We start from the raw sequence: 23,880 nt of genomic DNA on the forward strand, positions 1-23,880 counted from the left end.
TACATCACAAATGGAAAGACCATAGCACGAGTTATACGGATCTTGGTTGGCAGACTAGGCGGTCAAGGCTAAACATTGCTCTCTTTCCCAGAAGCAGGCGTCTCCTAATTTCATGGCTGCAGTCTCCTTCCGAGGTAATCTTGGAGCCCAAGAAGAGAAAATCTGTCACAGCTTCCACTTCTTGTCCCTTGATGCTCCAGGACTCGATAGGGCAAGACGCTATGATCTTTGTCTTTTTAATGTTCAGTTTAAGCCCAAACTTCTCACTCTCTTCTTGTACGCGCATCAGAAGTCTCTTGAGTTCCACTTCACTTTCTGCCATTAAAGTGGTATCATCCGCATATCTAAGGTTGTTGATACGTTTTCTAGCAATCTTCACTCCAGCTGAAGACTCGTCCAGACCGGCCTTCCTCATGATGCACTCTGCATATAGGTTAAATAGGCAGGGCGACAGTATGCAGCCTTGCCTCACTCCTTTCTCAATCGGAAACCAATCAGTAAGACCAAGCCCAGTTCTGACTGTGGCCTCTTCCTGACAGGTTCCTGACGAGACAGATGAGGTGAATTGGAACTCCCATCTCTTGGAGAGCTAGCCACAATCTGCTATGATCTACGCAGTCGAACGCTTTCGCATAATCAATAAAGCAGAAGTAGATGGGTTTCTGGAACTCCCTTGCTTTTTCCATGATCCAGCGAAGGTTGGCAATTTGGTCTCTAGTTCCTCTGCCCTTGTGAATCCCAGCTTGCACGTCCGGAAGCTCCCGATCCACATACTGCTGCAGCCTACCTTGGAGGATTTTTAACATCACCTTGCTAGCATGCGAAATAAGCGCGATCGTGCGGTAGTTGGAACAATCTTTGGCACTGCCTTTCTTTGGAATGGGGATGTAAACTGACCTCCTCCAATCCCGTGGCCACTGCAGGGTTGTCCAAATCTTCTGACATAATGTATGCAGTATGTTAACAGCGTCATGTTCGAGGTTTTGAAGCAACTCAGCTGGAATGCCATCAATTGCGCTAGCTTTGTTGTTAGCAAGGCTGGCTAAGGCCCATTCAACTTCACTCTTCAGGATGCCCGGCTCGAGATCAGTAATCACAACCGTCTTATGTTCGGTTTCCACATTCGGGTCCTTTTTGTACAGTTCTTCTGTGCATTCCTGCCACCTCTTCTTTATCTCTAAGGCTTCAGTGAGGTCCTTGCCTCGTTTGTCCTTTATCACGCCCAGCTTAGCACAGAAGCTTCCTTTGATATCTTTGATTGTCTTATACAGAGCTCTTGTGTTCCTTGATTGGCTGTTGTCCTCAACTGCTTGGCACTGTATGTTCAGGAAGGCATTCTTATCTCTCCTTGCTATTTTCTGAAAATCCGCATTGAGAACATTGTAACTTTCTCTTTCCCCCATAACGTTTGCCATCCTCCTTTCCTCAGCTATTTGCAAAGCCTCTTCAGATAACCAGTTTGCTTTCTTGCATTTCTTTTACTTTGGAACTACCTTAGTAGCAACTTCTTGTATTATATCACGAACATCAGTCCACATCTCTTCGGGCTCTCTGTATTCTAGATCTAATTCTTGAAATCGATTCCTCACTTCCACAGCATATTCTAATGGAATTTGATCCAGATATTTCTGTAACTCCCTGTTATCCTTCACCTTTTTATCCCTTCACCTCCTTCTTCCAATGCAGGATAGCAAACCGGTTTGTTAACCTCCCTTCTTTTCCTCCTTCGACTCCTCTTCATCCTTGTTTACTTCCTGTCACGGTGCTGCATTGGTTAGGGCGCTAGACTTCTGTGCCCAATATGCAGCGTCGAATCCCGGCCGCGGCGGCGGCGCTTTTCGATGGAGGCCAAAAGCAAGGAGCCGGCCGTGTGCTGTGTGATGTCAGTGCACGTTAATGAACCCCAGGTGGTCGAAATTTTCGGAGCCCTCGACTACGGCGCCTCTCATAGCCTGAAGTGCTTTAGGATGTTAAATCAAACTAAACCAAACCAATCCAAACCAATTCTTGGTTACGGCGACGGAAACGGCGACGCCCTTTCGGCCCTACGTGCTGTATATGGTTCGTGTAGTAAATGAAAATAAATGAACGGGCGCTAAGCTAGACATAAGCACTGACATTGTACAGCCCATAGTTGCCTCGCATTCCACCTCGATGTAAGGAAGGGGCGCCTGTGTGCTCTTGATGTCAGTGCACTTTAAATAAGTTCAAGTAGGCAAACTTTGGGGAGCTTTCCGCTGCAATTCATCCCCTCTTCTAGATCTTAAGAAACGATAAAAAGTATTGTTAAAGTATTGAATACCGAAGTTAATATATTTCTTAAGCGCTAAGTAAATGATCTATCACAAGGCTGTAAAAATCTGAAAACAAGTTTTTCTTCACGAATACATGGGGAACATTTAAGGCCTTCTTTAATGGCATACGCGACAGAGTTAACGGATTCCTTCTGCGGCTCCCTTTGCTGATCTATACGCCCAATTTCTACTGACACAACTATTGGCACACCGGGTCGCACACCGATTGATTGTAAAACTTTATATTCTACCAGAAGAAGGCGATAACACCCGCCCCCACACGTAGGCCTGGAAGACGAGAGCCGCCGCGTTAAAGGCTGGCTGGCAGGCCTTGGCACATGGCAACCTTCTCCGCCAGGTGGACAATGTTTCGCTGGAGCTCAGAGTTCGAGCTTTGCAGCTGGGGCTCCCAGTTCTCTCCACTAATTATATTTTGTGCCACCCCGGAAGAGTGCGAGCATTCCCATATCATGCGGTCGAGGGTCCCTCTCGCCCCACAATCACTACATCTATCATGGTCTCTCGTCTCGGGGTACACATAATACGCCAAGACCAGTGTTCAGGTGAGTAGGGAAGTGCATGTACGTGAAGGAGGGTTCGCAAAGATACAGCACAGGGACGGTTAACGCGCTTCCTCATCCCGTAAACGTGGAGCTTAAATGCCCACCAACATTTTTCATACATCAAATTCACGCAGTGGTGCGTATCTAACAACTACTCGTCGTTAGCTAGCAAACCAGGTGATGAAAGATATACCAACCACAATAACTACCGTCAACGAGCCCTATGGTCCACAGAACCTCCGCACCTGTGGCCCCCAGCAGCTTTTCAATGGAATAAATTTTTGAATAATATTGACACCGTGGCGTGTACGGAGTCAGTACTGATATTATTTAATTCGGTAAGTTACTTAGCGACAAAGTATTGCTCTTGGTCGTAGCGTGATAGGGAGCGCTGATGGCAGAGCGTCGTGGTACAGTGGTTGGTAGGCAGGTAGATAAAGCGTACCCGCTCGCTTCATCTGAAAGCACCGCTGCCAGCTGCCGCTTCGGGCTAGTGAAGTGGGGAGCCCGACGAGGTACGAGGCCAGCATTGTATACATCGCGGCCCTTCTCGCAGCTGCCATACGTAACGATCGAAGACGCAGTTCTTAGTATTCCGTGCTTCCGCATGTTAGCAACAAAGTTATGCTATTGTCCAGGCGCTTCGATTTTCCTCAGACACAGACAGCGCGACATGCAAAATGACTTTCAGTGTCGAGAGTCATCATTACTGCCTAGGCAAATCTTTGTCTAATAGGGAGGAAACAGGGAAAATTGTTTATAAAGAGTCGTGCGGGGAGAGGCGGAGCAATAGGTCGCTCTCATCACCCATTCTCGCGTTGTGGGTGACCTATGGAGGCGGTCGGCACGGAAGTCAAGATTTGTTTCCCCTTTTTGTCCCGTCTCATTTTCAATGTCCATACGCGTTGTTTGAAGCCAGTGTGTGTAGCGGCAGGTTTCATAGGGTGGCTGCTGCCTCCAGAAAGGGCGTCAGCCTCATTATGCGCACTCGTGATTTGTTCCGTGTAGATTTCGGGAGTTATTTTTATCAATCAATCAATCAATCAATCAATCAATCAATCAATCAATCAATCAATCAATCAATCAATCAATCAATCAATCAATCAATCAATCAATCAATCAATCAATCAGTACATCAGTCGGGAGCGTGAGGGTGAAGACGACGCTACTAATTGCGATAATCGTCTTCACATTTAGGCTCCCGTGGTTTGCTGCTGATAAACAAGGACGTTAGTCAAATAGACCAGACGTCGCCCTCTATCCTTAGTACGGTGCGATGTCATGTGACTTGGGGAGTCATAGCCAGTGGATGCATGTAATCATCCCCCATCACGACCTGGCCTATGTGAGCGATGGACGTTAAACTCCATAAACCCAACCAAACTAGAGTCGAGAAAAAAAAAAAGTGCAGAGCTCCTACTTTTTCGTTCTCCACCGTGCAGGTAGGCGTAGAGTCGCCCATGCCATCTGTTGTAACGATTGGTTTCATTTAGGCTCCTGCTAATGGTTGCTGTTTCCTTGTGATGTAGACAGTAGGCGATGAACGTCACGCTGGTGGTGACGAAAGTATGCCCATGATGTCACCTTTATAAACGCGCCCTGCTTCTCCGAAGCACTCCCTGACCGGCACCAGCTACGGTGAATTACGTATAAAAACGAGATGCTTGACACGCCTGATCATGTTAATTACCGCTAATCCACCTCTGAAAATAAATTGCGCCATGATGTTATGAAGAATTAGTGGAGCATGATTCCAGTGACTATATCGGGCGACAGGCGTGGCTGAGACCTTGCCGGTCGCTCCTGTTACTGGCCCGTTTGCGTCACCATCTCCTGGTGATTTCTTCACATTTCATATCACGACCAAATAAGATGGAAAGGAAATTAATTATTGCAAAATATGTTTTTGGAATGTTTCTCTTTATTTAGTCTAAGAAGACAAAAAAGTCTAACGGGCACACACCTCACAGCTTTTTCAGTCCTGGTCGCTTGGAAGGAGCACATTTGATCGAAAGAGGGGATTGCAAACTAGAGCCACGAGTGGAGCGCCTTGGGCATTTGTTTGCTTTTTTCTTTTTGTCCTCGTATCCTTGTACCTACTGCTAACGCCAACTGAAAGCCTAGCTGCGAAACTATAAACCTTAGCTTAATGGGAGAGAATACTACTACGGCTGAGTTTCATTTCGGCGGCGCGACGGCTTTTAACTGCAAAGTGCGAACAGATATTTTCGTATTTTCTCGTCAGCTGTTACTTTTTGTGTTTCTGCGTGGTCATTCATTCGTCGCCAATGAGACATTCAAGAACGACTCGAGCTACAACTACCAGTGCTTTCTTTGAACAGTGGCTTCTTCGAGACCACTACACCCACGCAGTGTGCAAATAAAATTACCTGCTCAATGACACCTCTTATGGGACGATGAGCATGTCTCACAGAGAACATCTATAGCGGGTATACTCAGGACATCCTCGAACACCGACTCAAACACGTTGAAGGCACTTCGAATGCCTTTCTAATTCGATTTTTGTGCCCACCTCTCGGACACAGACCCGTTATCTCATTTCTTGGCGGCCAGCCATTCGCCCTTGATCAGGTCAGCCGCGGTCCACAACGCAGTGTTAGTCGAGAAAATGGACACCCCGACGGAAGGAGGAGGAGGCGAGGGGGAGGGTATATGAGTTGCACTGAAACTGCAGCCGAGTGGAGCACTGCTTTCTGTCATCAGCAACGCCCACCGAGCTCAGCTCCGACGGTTGTTGTCCGGCCGCTGCCGGCAGCGCTTTCAGAGCTCATCAGCGCACCAGGCGATTAGCATAGCCGTCTAAATCAGCTCCACTTCGCAGCGGTTTTCTCCTAACGAACGACTCTCGGGAGAGCGGCAGGAAGGTGGAAAGGGTGAGGGAAGTATGGGTGAGAGTGGAGTTGCGTCTGCGCATATTTAAACGTCCAAATGAGAAGGAGGTAGAAGAGAGGGAAGACGGAAAGGAGGGTGAGTCGCGTTACCGCAAAGCCTTCCGGCCCGTAATACGTTCGCGTATAGAGACGCACGTTTCCTCGAATTCGTCGCGAAAGAGAACGGGAGTGTGGAAGCGAGAGAGATATGATCGTTAATCGTACTCGCATATTTTCCTCCATATTTCTTCGACGTTGTCTCGTCCGCACTTCCCGCAGACTTTCTCGGAGACTCTACTCCTAGCACTCTCGGACTTCGGTGGCGAAAACGTCCGCGGCGACGGTGGGTTGAGCGGAAGCGGCTGCGGTTGACTTTCCGCGCACAGCGTTGTGATCTGAACCCGACATGGACGTTTTCAGGGAGGGAAACGTGAGAGGATGCAGCATGTTCAAAGCCAAGGGAGTGCATGGGGGAGAATTGGAATAGTACTTCTGAAGTTCCGAGTGGAGGTGGGAAATGCTAAAGTGATTTCGAAAGTTTTGAGACGAAGGCAAGAGACCAGCACTAGAAAAGAGAAAGAATAATTGGGGTCTCTAACACTCGACGGAAAGATGCCCGTGATCATTGCCTATGTGCGCCTATAGCGTGGGTAATTATTCCTCAAGTGGAGGCGATAACGATGGCCGTGTGGCTTTGACGGCTCATTTTAGCTAATTTGCTTCAGCACATGCTGAGCCAGCGTGAATGGGTGTGGTATTCCCGGTGTCATTTGATGGACTTGAAGCACTGAAGACACCATGAATGGCAGAAAAATGAGACGAAATAGAACAGCAGTTAGTAGTACGTCCATTAGAAGAACAAAACGAACTGAAAATTTTAAACGTATTGCCTACAGGAAAAGTCGGAAAGCATCATGTGGTCCGCAGGACTTGTATCTGCGGTTGGTTCTAATATACGTTGGTAATATATGTGGGCACAATTTGTATTGACCCCTCCTCTAATGTACCCTACTATGGGAATAAAATATATGAAATGAAATTTTATTTTGCTATATGTGGTTTCTACTATATATCGTAATTTCAACCACGTATATCTTAATACCATATATAGTTGTATTCATACATTTATTGCAATAACCAACAGCGCCTATAGGACACTTCTTAGAAGGGGAAAGGTGTAGCTTAAGAGCATCAAGTTAGAAAAGTGCGCAAATAAAAGCATGGAATCAGTTACAATATTAAGCTAATTAAGGGGGGACTAGCAAGCGATGGTAATTAGCAAGCATAAATCAACCGATTATAAAAATGTATTTTACGCAACGCGTCAACAGTGTAGATAGTGCGATCTAAAATAGAGATCGTGGAGGCGCCATAGTTAGATAATAACACGCTATTAACAGTCAAGGGGGCATGTTGTTTCGGCGTCACTACGTCTGCGTATGTGGTATTATAATTCGTCTGCGCCCCGCCGTAGGTGTGCAGTAGTTAAGGTGTCCGACTACTGTGCCAGAGTACCCGAGTTTGAACCAGACTACAGGCAGCTGCGTTTCGATAGAGACAAAACGGAATGGTGTCCGTGTACTGTGCGATATCAGTGCACGTTAAAAGCCCTAGGTGGTCGAAATATCCGGAGTCCTCCACTACGACATCTCTCAGAGCCCGAGTCGCTTTGGTGTGTTAAACCATACAAACCAAACTAATTAATCTGCCATTATGTTTCGCTGGCTTAGGCTGATATGAATAAGAGGGGTTTAGTAAATGGCACGTACTTTCAAGCAGTTCCCTGTGGTTTAACGCACCTACCACCCAGTCGTCGTCTCCCCCCACATTCATACAACCTCACATTACACGCACAGACACCAAATGATAGTTTTTTTTTTTTACGAAAGCAACACCATGCCAGCCACTTCGCCTCTTCAGCGCGGTCGAACCTCCGCCGTGGCGCCGACTCCACGAATGACCTCTAGCGAAGAAGAAGAAGAAGAAGAAGAAGAAGAAGAAGAAGAAGAAGAAGAAGAAGAAGAAGAAGAAGGAGAAGAAGAAGAAGAAGAAGAAGAAGAAGAAGAAGAAGAAGAAGAAGAAGAAGAAGAAGAAGAAGAAGAAGAAGAAGAAGAAGAAGAAGAAGAAGAAGAAGAAGAAGAAGAAGAAGAAGAAGAAGAAGAAGAAAGAATAAAAGGAGACAAAAAGAAAGATAAAAGAGAAAAGAAAAAGAAGAACCCTGGTAGAGACGAACGACAACAGCGAGTTTCGCTCCACATCCGGTTCAGCAGCGTTGAACCCCTCTAATTTTTTCTCGCTGCTCTCTAGCTTGCTGCCTTTTATCTAATCTCTATTGCGGAAAGTACCAGGGATGCTTGTAGAGGCGGGTGATGAAGTCGTTTACCGCTATTGCTTCCAAGCACACAACGTTACTGCGTACCTTTGTCTTCAAGCGAATGCAATGACACCGTAATTTCTGCAGTGTGGGCCGAAGAAAGCGAACCACATGTCGAGGCGCACGAGCTATTAGCGATCGTTCATCGCACACACACGAGAGGCGCTCCGAAACCGCCACGCGCACATAGACTCCGAAACAGCAGTGCTCTGGATTGCTCGCCTCCCATTTGGATGATGACGGCCGCTGCCTCATCTCTCGGTTCCGCAAATCGAATAGGAATGGCAGTGCGTGGCGGCAGAGATCTCTTCCCTGGAGAGGAGCAGCGCGTTGTTTCGCGAGGTGCTGATTGCTTCCTGCTCGTCGCATATGCGGGGAGCTGATTGTGAGTTGCGTGGAACGAGAACCGCACTCCGTCCCTCTGACTTTGGTGCAGTACTCGCTGACGCTGAATGCGCTAAGAGGTTCGTTTTGTTTAAGATACCTACGCAAGTTCGCATTCAATGTTCCTGCGTGGAGCTTTCAATGAAAGTTGTAATAAAGAAGGAAAGGAGCAAATTGAGATGAATTGAAAACAACAACAATAAATAATTACAGAGAATTATAAAACGTGAAATTATGCCGATATATGTGCGTACAAGTGGTCGCGAAGGGCTACTCAGTGTTTTCCTTATTCCTTAAGCTTAATTATTACACTTTATTGTTGTAGCGCTTTGTGTTTTGTGAAGGTTGAAGTTTCTAATGCGAATAACTAGCTTCTTCCTCTGCTTAGCTGTCTCTCCTAGCATACCCCTCGCCATCAGGTTTACCACCATCAGTTATCTCCATCACCTCTTAGCTAGTCCCATTGCTAGCTTCGCTCTTATGCCCATATTTAAACACTGTTCTCATGAAATCATCGTTTCTAGACCTTACATAGCCAATGATTACCAAATGAAAGACAAAATAACTCCTGTAGTGTCGCCCTACATCCTAGAGACGTCTCTTAATCCAGTTGCTTTTAGGACATAAGATAGGATATTGAACAGATAGTATTCCCGTGCGAATATTGAGGCAGGAAACATTGTTCGAAACGAGAAATGCCATCGATTAAGGTTATATGAATGCTCGTGTCCTGCCGTGTTCTTCAACAACTTTCCTCTTTCCCAGGATGGCAGCATCGTCCCAGTTGTATTCTGACGTGCGGTTATGGCCCTCACTTCTGTCGGCTTCGACTTGTTTGGTCTAGTCTCGTTTTTTTTTTTTCAAGGTTATGAAGAATGAAAAGACGCAATTATTTCCCCACTCAGTTTCACAATGCGATTGCAAGATGAAGGTGCAGTGAAAGAAAAAAAAAAAGAGGAGGGGGGGGGGGGCGCTTGTTTAGGTAGTGAGGGTATGAAGGGACACTACGGACATTTAACTAATGGTTGCTTGGCATGCATGACCGAAAAGAAAACGTACACCTCCCCCTCCTCCTATGGATTTCTGCGTTCTCTTATCACCCCCCTCTCCCAATGACGTGTAATAATCAGACTATCGATTTCAATGAAAACTAGTGTAGATGAAAAATACAGTAAATTCTCTAACTTCGATCTGTCTAACTAGGCATAGCTCTACGTCGCGGATTGCATGGCGCGCCTACCGGTCGTATTCCGGGTATTGGCATACGAGCCAATAACACGCTCAACAAGCACTGCACATAACGATGGCATGGTATGGCCGCCCAGCGCAGCCTCCCTTTTTTATTTGACTGCTGGCAAAGCTGCACTCATATTCGGCCTTCGAAAGTAGGCCTAAATTGCTAGAACACAGTGCATTTGAGGGGGAAATCAGGCGCATACATATAAGCATGCCACTCGTATGCGGTTCGAATGGACTTATGAATAGTGGCTCAATTACAAGCCATCTCGAGTACAATTAGAGATGTGCCGTCAATGTAAGCTGCTCTGACTGTGTATCTGAGCCAGCGCGTTTTTCTCGGGGACAGGGTGACTGCCTTTTGCAAGCCGGGCTCTTTCACAGTGCATTTTCAGGCAAAGAGGGCAGACCAAAGGGAGTCACAAAACTGAAGTTCGCTTTTAATTATTAGTACGCTGCGGTGAGGCGCATTTATATGAATGACAGAATCTCGGGGAAATGTATATCGCTTTTGAAAAGTTTTGTATTACATCAAGAACACCTATGATGGCTAAAACAACGCACCTTCGCGAAATGAGATAGGTAGCTATTTGTCCAAATTTTTTGCGGTGCTTGTAGCCGCGGCGAATTCACTTAAGTTAGCCGGTAAGACGATCATAACTTCCCAGATACGCCATATGTTAGGCTACAGACAGGGCAGTGGTGTCCGCACATATGCAACTACGCTCCTGTGCATTTCACGGCCGTCATGGAAAACTGCCATGTCTCAAGTTACACTTCAGCTAGTGGAAATTTCGCATGGAAAGCTTCCACGCGACAAGTTTCCGCGTGGCAAGTTCTGCGTCAATAAGTGAAAAAGAGCAGCTGCCACACCGACAAATACGTGGTGGTCGATGCAAGAGCGCGGAGGAGGATAACAACCCTCGGCGAAGGAATAAGAGGCGCCATAACGGGACACTGGATAGGCCTCATTCATGCATCTGGCTTTGAAGTGAAATAGAAGACGAACTGTAGGGTGGAAACGAGAGCAGTCGAGCATCTCCCGCCGCGAAGCCGAGGACGATCGAGACCCGGACGAAGACTGGCCAACTTACCGGTCTTGCCGAGCAAGTGATTCACACCATCCTGCACCGACCACTATCGCAAGGAGGCATCTCAGCCTCCGAGGTAGAAATCTTCGCCTGAATGGGTGCCGACTTGTAGAGACTAACCAACAGAACCCCGGAACTTTTGGGTAAACCACACCGGTACCAGTAGCCTAATGATTCTTTAAATAAACTTATTTTTATGTTATTATTGCCTGTGTCTCCTTTACTCTCAATATGCGCAGTCCCCAGCCCGCGAAAGGGTGATCCCATTTAAGGGTGCCACATTTGATAGGGACAGTGGGATTACATTTAAGTGAAAACGCAGAGTTAAGGCGTGGGACGTTACCCTTGCTTCAGAGAGGAAACGAAACACAATGGCTAACGAATCCCAAGCGAACGTGTTGGGGCAAGCGCTATGGTTCGGGAGGGGGGTGGGGGATATAAAGGGGACGAAAATGGGGCAAGTGTGGAGGATTTAACATGCTAGAGGAGGTCGGGCAGCTTGCCGGACGGACGGACGCGCAGCTGATATGTATCACACATTTCAAATGGTGAATAACCAGCGCAAAGACTAGGATTAAAAGCAAGAAGCAAGCAGGATGGGCGTGTGCGATGGGCGGAGTCGTGTATGATGAGGTCGTAGTTTCGGCGCAAAACTTGGTGACTTCAAATTACTAGCTTGAAAAAGGTTTGACATAGAGCCGAATTGCTTTAAACTTCAGCAATTCCTGTCGGCTGCCCAGAGCACGGAATAGGATGTGCAGGCGTTCCCGAGCCGGTTGCGTAAGTTGGGCAATGCTGTATTGAACACACAAGAGGACACGAAATGTAGCGCAAAGGAAGGAGCTCGCCAGGAAAGTTTCGAAAGGAAAGCTAAAGAATGCGTTCTTGAAAGGCCTGCGAGACCCGGTCAGACGATTTGCACTTTCACAGGATCCCAGAACTTTAGATAAGACCATCGAGGTGGCTGTAAAAGAAGAAATGAAAACGCAGTAAACAGGCATTGGCTATAACGCGCCGCAGTGTACTAGAGGTAGACAGAGAGGTTGACTAACCAAGGGCCCATCTGGAAAGAGTTGTTGTTGTGGCTGTAGGAAGAAGGAAAAAAAAAAAATGCACGGGCCTGCTACTGGATCTGTAGCTGAGCCACCTCCGCTGCCTCGTGCAGACAGAAGAGAAAATAGAGAAGGAAGAAAAAGAAGAGGGAGAGAAAGACGCGTGCCGCAACAACAGCCGTCGTCCACCACTGAAGCGGTGGCGGGTGCAATGACGGCCTATAAGAGAGAAAAATTCTGTGGCAGGCCAGCCCCCGCCGCAAGCGGCGTTGACCCACCTGTCCCAGCCCCATCAGGGGAGTACTGCTGGAAAGAGTTGAGAGATTGCTTTTCAATTTGTTTGTTCAGAAACTCGGTGCTTGTCTTAGAAAGAGTTGAGGTATTGCAAAGACAAGCACCGAGTACCAGAACAAACAAATTGAAAACAACACCAGCAACCCGCTGCGAGGGAAGTCATGCTGCACTTGTGGGCAATATAAAAAATTTGTGATGGATTGCCGAAAGACGTACGGCGAAAGGGAGGAGGAGGCGAGTACAGAAATAAGTCCCATGTGTTTGAGCCCACAGTTGATTCTCTACCGAACTTGGGAAGCTTTTCTAGTCAGGTACGTGTAGGGAAACGGCGAACGTGGCATTGAAAGTATCGTGGTGAACATTTGCGTGGGAAAGAGCTCGCTTATATAGAGTGCTGAGTGAACGGACTTTTTTAAACTGCCTTGTGGATATTGACTCAAAAGTTAGCCTTTTGGAATAAATAGCCCTGGAGAAGGCTCTGCCCGGTTGGGAACAGAAGGTTGGTCAGATAAATAAGAAAACGTGTCTCGTTGGAATTACAAGAAGCGTGCTTGAAGCGCTGCGCGGTACACCCTGGAAGAGCGCCCTTTAATGGCGACATTTCTTGAGTGTAAAGAGAGCGACACGTTATCGGCTGCTGGAATGATAGGACAAGACGTACTGTCCAAATACACATAGATGCGCTGCTTATTACGGGGCCTTGCAAATAAATAGGGTAAAAATACTTATATTGAACTGGTGAGTAAAATACGGACGGTGAACACTACGCTTCAGGAAATCCTATTGCTGCTCCATAGACCAGTAGGCACTGTCACTCACGTACGAGTGGTTGTAACAGAATCTCTGCTCGAAACGACAATTTACTGGTACGTTGTCACGGACTACCTCCGAAGCCAATTTGGTTTGTAACATATTGCCAAACCCCAAAAAATCGGAGCTTCAAGACTTATTATTTTCCTTTTCATCAAATGTTCTCTGCCGTCGACACAGACTTAGATAGCCATGAAGCCATTAGCACTGAATACGGACCGGTCTATTGCAGAGCGTACAGGATTCCGTTCTCAAAGAAGAGGAGATTAGCCGACACCTGAATGGGCTCCTCAAAAAACAGGACATCGACCATTCGACATCACACAAGACGACGCAAGCTCAGAAGCGTTAAAGTGGCGGGCCTTAAATTAAAGCTGTCAAATTGCCAATTTCAGCTTCCCGAAGTGGAGTAACCAGGACATGTGTCAGCATAAGGTGAACGAATGGATCCGCCAAAGGTACAGTGTGTTCAGGACTTCGTCGAACCAAGAACGAAGACCGAAATTTGACGACTTTTTGTACCTTTATCGTATTGTTGCGAAGGAAAAGAAGTGGTGAGGATAGCCAGAAAAAGGAAGAAGGAAGAGGAGATCAAACGAGGCCTTGGAGTGCCGGCAAGTCTCGGAGGCTATCTTGCCTTTATATAAATGGTGGCTAACGAGGGACGACAGCGCATGCTCGCGAAATGTTATGATTCTGGCGGTTCAGCTTTGTAGACCACCACACAAACACAAATAAATTGGTACTGCGGTTGATATCACATTCAACATTTCTTTCGAATGTGCCAATAACATGCTTCGTTTCTTTTTTTTTTTCTCGATGTTCGCCGCAGTTTGCTTTCAGTCATTAAGGGTGAAACACTGCTGCACCGAGAAGTCCATCTGTCAGTATTTGTTCCACGAAGGGATTTTACCACGCTCCACCGCGACGCAGCCAAGGTGGCACTCGTGTCGAATACGTCCAAGCCGAACGCACGGCACTGCAAGAGTGGCGTCCAGCAGAACGCGTGGCAGCGCCTGAGTGTGCAGAAATTGCACAAGTACCGCTGAGTCGACTGAGTGCATGGAGTCGAAGCATCCTTGATACATATCTCACGATATGTATCATATCTTGAGAACGTTGTTGCTCGTTAGTTGGGAAGACATTGGGCTTAGAACCCACATCGCGAGACCCTATTGAAAATCCCCAAAAATTCGCCATGTCGCCAATAATAATATTTGGTCGCCACGGGCCTCTGAAATTCGCCAACCTGGCGAAAAGTAATCACCAGTGGCAACCCTCTGTGCATCTCTCTCTCTCTCTCTCTCTCTCTCTCTCTCTCTCACACACACACACACACACACACACACACACACACACACACACACACACACACACACACACACACACACACACACACACACACACACACACACACACACACACACACACACACACACACACACACACACACACACACACACACACACACACACACACACACACACACACACACACACACACACACACACACACACACACACACACACACACACACACACACACACACACACACACACACACACACACACACACACACACACACACACACACACACACACACACACACACACACACACACACACACACACACACACACACACACACACACACACACACACACACACACACACACACACACACACACACACACACACACACACACACACACACACACACACACACACACACACACACACACACACACACACACACACACACACACACACACACACACACACACACACACACACACACACACACACACACACACACACACACACACACACACACACACACACACACACACACACACACACACACACACACACACACACACACACACACACACACACACACACACACACACACACACACACACACACACACACACACACACACACACACACACACACACACACACACACACACACACACACACACACACACACACACACACACACACACACACACACACACACACACACACACACACACACACACACACACACACACACACACACACACACACACACACACACACACACACACACACACACACACACACACACACACACACACACACACACACACACACACACACACACACACACACACACACACACACACACACACACACACACACACACACACACACACACACACACACACACACACACACACACACACACACACACACACACACACACACACACACACACACACACACACACACACACACACACACACACACACACACACACACACACACACACACACACACACACACACACACACACACACACACACACACACACACACACACACACACACACACACACACACACACACACACACACACACACACACACACACACACACACACACACACACACACACACACACACACACACACACACACACACACACACACACACACACACACACACACACACACACACACACACACACACACACACACACACACACACACACACACACACACACACACACACACACACACACACACACACACACACACACACACACACACACACACACACACACACACACACACACACACACACACACACACACACACACACACACACACACACACACACACACACACACACACACACACACACACACACACACACACACACACACACACACACACACACACACACACACACACACACACACACACACACACACACACACACACACACACACACACACAATGGCTCTTAGATTCTTGAGATACGAGTTTTTAAGGTACCAGGACTTGAGAAAAATTGACAACGGCAATGACAAAGAGCCATCCTGACGTTTTAGAGGGGAATGTGCTATCAAGTCTTCATTGTAAAAGCTTCCGGAAATTTACCTGAACCTACTTGAGCCACTGTGAAGGCATGTCATTTGATTTTATGTTGTGAGTGGGACTGCGGCATGTATTTACGCTTCTAACCATGCTGTTTTGCTTGTTTGCACTTGCATTTGCTACCAGAAAAATCTACGCTTAAAACTAGTGCCTGTTAAGTTTTGTGCCCGGATGTTTTTCGATACTGCACATACAGCATCAAGAAAGGGCCGGCGACATCTCAGACACGATGACTCGCTTCCTAGCTGTCTCAGTCAGCGATTCGATTGACGTTGAGTCAAGTAACCAGGTTTTCAGACAGGTATGCTTTAGTGTACGTCGAAACCAAATTTCCTTCTCAGCAAACGCGTCTAAGAAATTCGTTTCTCTGCTTTTGGGGCTCATTCGGTTAGTATGGCGCGCTCGGTACAGGTCGGCTCATTCGTATAAATTGGTTGGTTCGGTCGGATGTCTCAGTTCGGTTCGGTTTAGTTCTTTGGCTCGTTGGTTCGTTCGTTCGTTCGTTGGTTGGTTCTTTGGTTGGTTGGTTGGTTGGTTCGTTCGTTCGTTCGTTCGTTCGTTCGTTCGTTCGTTCGTTCGTTCGTTCGTTCGTTCGTTCGTTCGTTCGTTCGTTCGTTCGTTCGTTCGTTCGTTCGTTCGTTCGTTCGTTCGTTCGTTCGTTCGTTCGTTCGTTCGTTCGTTCGTTCGTTCGTTCGTTCGTTCGTTCGTTCGTTCGTTCGTTCGTTCGTTCGTTCGTTCGTTCGTTCGTTCGTTCGTTCGTTCGTTCGTTCGTTCGTTCGTTCGTTCGTTCGTTCGTTCGTTCGTTCGTTCGTTCGTTCGTTCGTTCGTTCGTTCGTTCGTTCGTTCGTTCGTTCGCTCGCTCGCTCGCTCGATCGATCGATCGATCGATCGATCGATCGATCGGTCGGTCCATCAGTGAGAATTTGGTTAGGCAGACTACGATTGCGCTCCCTGTGTGTAGGTTATATATGGGGGGTGCTATATCGATTGGTGGGTATTTACCGATGTGATAGTAATCACCATTTTATTGTCCACGGAACCAGGATATATGCCATGGCGTGTCTATTGGAAAACGACCATCTACTCCAGCCTGCATTGCCGAAGGTACACGCTGGACAACAAATTGGTTTCCAAGAAGTCGTCTAAAAACCCCCGTAAATGCCCTTGTCACGACGCTGGCATGTTTGCAATCATAACTTGTGCCTTTGACTCGAACTGTAGCTCAAAAACATCAGTGTTTCTCAGCGGTCAACATGCGACATTCCGCGCCTTTACAAGTAAAAAAAAAAGAAAACAACGTGTACACGAAATTCACGTGAATTTTTACGGATGACCACCTTGAAATATGCGTGAATTGATATCATGCTGTATGCTGTGCGCTCAAGTAGTACCCCGTATTGCGACCAGATTTGGATGCAAGTTTTCAGCCACGACGTCATGAGGGAAAGGTTGCTACGAGTAAAAAGCGGGGGCAGAAAGAAAGGAGCGAATCTGCACGCGACATTGCTTCGCGGAAGATAAAAAGAAAGGAAACTGAGACGAACGTTCCGAAGTTTCAGGACAAAAGAGAAAGGAAAAATATGATAATGTAAACAAGTCAATGGACAAAACAGCAGCCTTCCGTTACAAAGCTGACCACTCGTGTTGCTTCTTAATTAAGCTTTGAAAGAAAGCGCCAGCGCATAGGATGTCTCTGCGCTTTTGCTGAGGTCATGCCTGTGCTGGGACGACCAGGATTTGTTTACGAAACACGAGCTTTCTGCCAGCTGTTCATTAATGCGCTGAAATTTAAATCGTGCGCTAAAGTTTTCATCGACTTTTAGTTTTTCAATTTCACTGCCATCGATGCCGAGCACGCTCTTTTCATGTCAAAGAAAGTAGCATTCATGAATATTTTGTTTCACTTTTATCATCATGCTGCTAGCATTTGCAAGAAACCTTAGAAGTTGTTTGAAAGCGAAAACCAGCCTCGATGACCCGCGGCAACGTTCGGTGCTCTCTTTCTGATCGTTAGCGAAAGTTGGTAGAATTAATAAAAAATGAACGCGCACGTGTTGCTAGGGGAGCACTAGAAACAAACAGGCTGTTGCCTCTGCTGAGCATGCACACGAGGCTGTGCGCCCGCACATACACACATGCGCACACACATACACAAATATATACACAAGAAAATACTGAAGAGTCAGCAAAAGATTAACAACAAATTCAAAGGCCAGTCCGTCCTGGAAGAGGTATTCAGAGGGGTTCTGTGAGAAAAATTTTCCAGTGCCAAAAACAAAACAAACTTGCACTTAAGAATCAAGATTAAAAAAAAAAAGCGGCTCGTCATATGACGCAGGGCCATATAAAAAACAATGAACGCATCAAAAGTACTGCAACCGCCTTTTAACCGCACTTCAATCATCGCAAACATGTACTGCGTCAGCGATAAAGTTCGGCTGAAGAAGATGCAGGAATAAAAAAAACAAGCTTCTATACCACAGAGGGCGCCAATATCATTACTGGTTTGGTTTGGTTTGGTTTGCGAGTACGCTTTTGCAGGCTAGTTGGTGCCTAAGCATTGTTTTTTTGCGCAAAAAACACGACACAAAAGAAACGAGGTAGACGGGACATTCACTAGTGCGATGATGGGATCTGTGCTGATCTGATATGTATCTATGCGAAGTCCCTTCTTTTCTTCTCCTTGTTGATAAGAGCAGCTGCTGTATTTAAGCAAATGTTCCGTCAATAAAAACCTGAGTTGTTAGTAAGCGCTTGTCCTGTCTACCTCGTTTCTTTTGTGTCGTGTTTTGTGCGCAAAAAAACAGAATGGTTTGGTTTATTGCGTTAAACGTCCCAAAGCGACTCAGGTTATGACAGACGCGGAAATTTTGGCCGCCTGGTGTTTTTTAACGGGCACTGACATCGCACAGCACACGAGCGCCTTGCTTTTCGCCTCCATCGAAAAGCGGCCCCCGAGACCGGGATTCGAACCCGCATCTTTAGGTACGATAATCGAGCGCCGTAACCACTGCGCACCCCTGTGGATCAATATTATTATTGTGGTTTTAACCATGAAAAAGTGAACTGTTTTTCTCTGAAGAAGGTGACATTTATTGATGCAGTTAGCAATTCAAGGCTTTATCCTTTGCGACTCCTTGTTCGCATCTGTTCGAAGAGATCGAATTCTTTAAATCAGGCAATGAAAGGTAAGTAGAATGCACAGAAGAAAGCCATGGAAAGAATGCGTACAGAAACAAAACTAACACCGAGAATAACAAACATAGCATCTACGCACACATCGAAAGCGGAACATGTTTCATTGCAATGTACCGCTAACACTGTCACGAACCGCAAGAGCCCGTTAGGCAGCTTCGGTCTCTTCATTTTCCCATGAGGGGCTACACCAGTTCCTCAGTGCATGTGGCATTATCCCCCTCGTCAAGAGAAGAATCGTCCCGATTATAAAAGGATACAAGATAAAAAAATTGCCGACGATTGGGTTACCTCCTAATGTGAAATTTGAGCGCAGCCCATCAGCTGTTTCAGTTTTTTGATAGATTTAAGCAAAGAATTCGAGCAAGACATGTGTGTACAAAGGCAGACAACTTTTAATTTTCACACATATTCCATCAACTAGTTCCTCTTCTGCGAGTGACATATAGTGGGCGTTTCCTTTCCTGTACACCACTTAACTGGCTCTAATTAAATTTCGAATGAGGCGATACCCAGGTGGTCGAAACTACTACGGACCTCTCCGCTCCTTTCACTATCTCCGCTCTCACTCCCGTCTTCCTCCTTTCTTTTATGAAGCGGTTAAAGTGTCGTCGGAACAGGTGTGACAGATGAGGGGAGGCGATGGACAGATATTGTGCCGTTCCTTTTTCGTGAACAAATTACTATTGTTAAAAATGGCTCTAAAATTACCTAATTAAACCACACCAACCATTTTGTCACTTGCACATCTTTCCTTGACGCTCTATCATATGATCATGGAAGGCAGTTGGGCTAGTTGGTGTGTATTCGTTAATGACTGCGACATTGCAACTAGCGTGGAAAAACACAAAGGACAGCGACAAAAGGTACGGTGTTGCAGTGTCGAGATACAAGTGTTCTACAGAGAAAAATTTACCGACGATTACGTTACTTCCTAATGCTAAATTTGAGCGCAGCTCAAAAGCTGTTTTACCTTTTCGATAGACTGAGGCAAAGATTTCGACCAAGAAACGTGTGTACAATTACAGACTTTTTTTAATTTTTCACACGTATTCCTCCAAGAAACACTCCACTAACAGTTGTTGGCTGTCATGAAAGAAACTTTGTGGTCGGAGAAATGAAGAGAGCAATTAAGTTTTCAGGAGGTTGCGGGAGGCAGCGGGTGGGCCCATAGGAACGATGCGCGGCGAAGAGGTAGCAGCGACTGACTGATGTCGCTGACGCCGCTTGCGAGTGAAGCGAGTGAGAACGGGATGCATGCACCGTGATTAGCCAGCGTTTCGGTAACCGGAGAGCACCCTCGCCGCCACACAGAAAGAGGGGGGGGGGAAAGACCCCCTCCTCCTCTTTCAGCATGGCGGCGATGGTGTACTCCGTAGCCCTCCGCTACGGCTCCTCTTCTTCTCTTTCCACTTTAGCTCCCACCTTCCTCCCTTCCCTTACGGCGCGGTTGCGGTGTCCCCAGAAAACAAGTGAGACAGTTACCGCGCCTTTCCCTTCCTATAAATAAATAAATCTACGCGGTCACGTTGCCTTGACTCGCTAGCGGCGTCGGTGGCATCAGTCAGTCGCTGCTAGCGCTCCCTCCGGCGACCCCCCCCCCCTTTTTTTTTCCCTCGTGCTCTCCGGTTGCTGCGCGCGCGCCCCTGCCCCCATCGTTCGCCGCTGAGTGTACACCCCCCCCCCCCCTACCCGCTCTTCCTGCGAGGCTTTGGTAACCGAAGCGCCGGCTCGAACTGTGGGGATGAAAGGGGGGCGCAGCCGGTTACGAGGCCGACGCGGCCGACGCTGACGACAACGCGAAACCCAGCAACGGGCGCCAAAGAGCTGCGCTGTAAAAAAAATAAAGGATTGGTTTGCTTTGTGGTGTTTAACGTCCCAAAGCGGCTCAGGCTACTATAGTGGACGGTTCCGGAAATTTCGACCACCTGGGGTTCTTTAACGTCCACCGACATCGCACAGCACGCGGGCGCCTTGCTTTTCGCCTCCTTTGAAAAAGCGGCTGCTGCGGCGGGGACTCAATCCCGCATCCTTGGGCACAGTAGCTGAGTGCATTAACCACTGCACAACCACGGCGGGTTGCCGATTTAGCTCGCGTGGTTAGGCCAAATACAAATTAGGAGCATTAGCACTTCGGTTTTCAATTTAATTGGTTTCGGTTTTGTGCCGCATAAACGTATTATCATAAGTTGTAATCTGCCGCATAAGCACAATAGCCTTGTGCGAATGGCGAAAACCTTGTCTTTGTTAGCTTATTTGAAATAGTGATATAAACTGCTTTCTTTCCCTACAAATCGTCAGCGCTTTATTCATCTTTAAAATAGCATCAATGTCGTAAATGAAAGCGTAAAAGGGCGATATACGTTTTATTATTTTTTTTTTTTCATAATAGCGATCCTTCATACTAGACCGTAAACATGTAGAGCAAACTCAACTGGAGTTTGAATATAAAGCACTGGTTAACCCGCAATAGAAGTATGGTGGCTAGACACCATAATAGAAGGGCGCGCATTGGCATCACTACCTCTTACCCCCTCCAAAGGGGGAGGAGGACGAAGAAGAAGCCTCACCGTCCTGCGTATCTCCCGGCAGGCAGACTTCGCCGATGGTCTCCTTGGCCCCGGCCACCACCTGGTTGAAGAGACGCTGCAGCGTAGCGTCGAAACACTGCGCCGTGTGCTCGTCCACGCAGTCCACCACGCGCTTCAGCTTCCTGCGAACGCCGCCACCAACACACGTCATCGTCATTGCACACAGCGCGACTGGAGAGCTTCACAGTTGACATTAACCTTTACTAACTCCCTTATTTTATTTTTATTTATTACATACTGTTGGCCTCACTTTGAGGCCGTAACAGTATCGGGTTTACATGCATATGAAAGAGTACGCAAACATAAAAGTAGAAATGAACATTGAGACTTTTTACTTTTGCTCACTGCGGTGGGGGGCTGTTACTTCGAAACGGTTTCGAATACTGCTGTATAGAAGCATTTGGAAGGCCTTCAGCGTACATTCAACCGCTAACAATCTCTGCTGAGGTAGGCCATGTTTCAGCTTGCAACAGGTATTGCTGCGTTTTAGCTGAAGTTTGTGTTTTCATAGATGATGGCTTTCTTGGTTTGTTCGGGCAGGCAAGGTGTGGTGCCTTTTAGTGGTCTCGCATGTCAGCGTGAGAGAGCGTATTAACGCCGGTGCACTTTGTCAGCGCGAACGCCTCGAACAGCCCATTTGCCTACAAAGTACTGCAACATATGTGCGTAGGGCGGATGCTCTTATCAGTTTTATTCGCCAATGAAAGAGTTAGATCACATACATTTTTTCTTATGTAGCTGTAAGTGAATCGGCATGCTGATCATCATGAGTCCGCGTTTTAGCAGAGTCAGAGACTCATGAGAATCTAATTGCGCAGCTTGCGTTTGCTGGAGCAAAAGAGTTCATAGGTATCACTGCAGAACGTCGTAACGAAGGTTGCAGCAAGCAGAAGACCCCGTTTAAGTTAAACCACAAAGATAATGAGGCGTTGTTATAGTGCGCACCAGTCGTACGTCCCCCTTTTCATTGCATAAGCTGATTGAGTGAGGACAAACGCATCTCTCCTTTCGGTAGTCGCGGCAACCGATCTCAAAGCAAACTTCAAAAGCTTTGTTAAAATCTTGTAATATATTGGTCTATCTCTCGTTGTTCCCTCTAAGTCCGCAGGGCCATAAAGGAACACACAAGGACCATGTTTGTTATATACGACTCCTCTATGATTACCCCTTAACCTGACTCGGTTCTTCATGGACTTAGACGCTTATGATACGCTATTTTCTAATACACATTAAGGATATTAAAATAGTAAAATAGAAGATTAGCAATGACGGCAGTCTGAGACAAGTTACTAAGTTCTCGATATAGAGAGAGTAGTTTAATGAGAAGAAAGGTGGAGAGGTCGGCTGGCGGTAAAGAGACCCTGGCCTCCTGGGGAAGGGGGAAGAGGAAGTAAAAGAGAGTTAGAGTGTGAATGAACGGTGATGATGCCATAGTACAGTGAGGCTTCACTCGTGGTCTGAGTCATTGAAGAAACCATGCACACACTTAACGGCACTCGTGAAACGCAACATGCTGTACATGTCTTCGACACACACCACTTGTCACTGAACAAACACCGCTACAATTACAAAGAACTCTGTACTCTCAAATGCCAGCACAAACGCGGGAACACGCACACCATGCACTTCACCAGAAAAACCTCAAAGTACCTCATACAAGTGTAGTACACGCGCACTTGATGAGAACATGCACACTCGTAGTACGCAACATGCCGCATATGTCTTGGACACGCACCACTTGTCACTGAACACACATATGACACAAACGTGGAAGCGCGCACACGAGGCACTTCAGCAGAAAAAACACGAAGTGCACTGACACATGTTTCAACACAAGCGCGTATGCACGTGTGATACTCGCTCACTTCACAAAATATGCAAATGTCACAAGCGGAAATCTAGGCCCGTTCCATTTAAAAATCGAACAGGGCCTTCACCATGCACCTGTTATCCGTTTGTTCCGCCCTGGCACCTAGACTGTTTTTCAGTTTTTTCATGGCTCTCCCCGCGTCTCTATAGTTAGGGCACTCACAAATAATATAAAAAATTGTCTCTGAAATGTTGCAGCTCGCGCAATTCGCGCTTGCTTCAACTCCCACCTTATGGAGGTAGCCTTTGGTGTATGCGCCTCCAAGCCGTAATCGATGGAGCAGAGTTACTTGACGCCGCATAACTTTAGATG

The 23,880-nt window shown here is 47.0% G+C and overlaps 1 protein-coding gene across 1 annotated transcript in view; it reads right to left on the minus strand.

The window, feature by feature from the left end:
* The window catches only part of LOC146196515 (uncharacterized), a 47,024-nt gene that overhangs the window by 10,922 nt on the left and 12,222 nt on the right, over positions 1 to 23,880 (minus strand). Inside the window, exon 2 of the mRNA XM_084597033.1 lies at positions 21,678 to 21,820. Within this exon, the coding sequence (XP_084453159.1) occupies positions 21,678 to 21,820 (143 nt within the window). The remainder of the gene's footprint in view (positions 1 to 21,677; positions 21,821 to 23,880) is intronic.

Source organism: Amblyomma maculatum, chromosome 3, assembly GCF_055883805.1.
Source record: "Amblyomma maculatum isolate TAMU_Amacu chromosome 3, ASM5588380v1, whole genome shotgun sequence".
Classification (NCBI taxonomy): Eukaryota; Metazoa; Arthropoda; class Arachnida; order Ixodida; family Ixodidae; genus Amblyomma; species Amblyomma maculatum.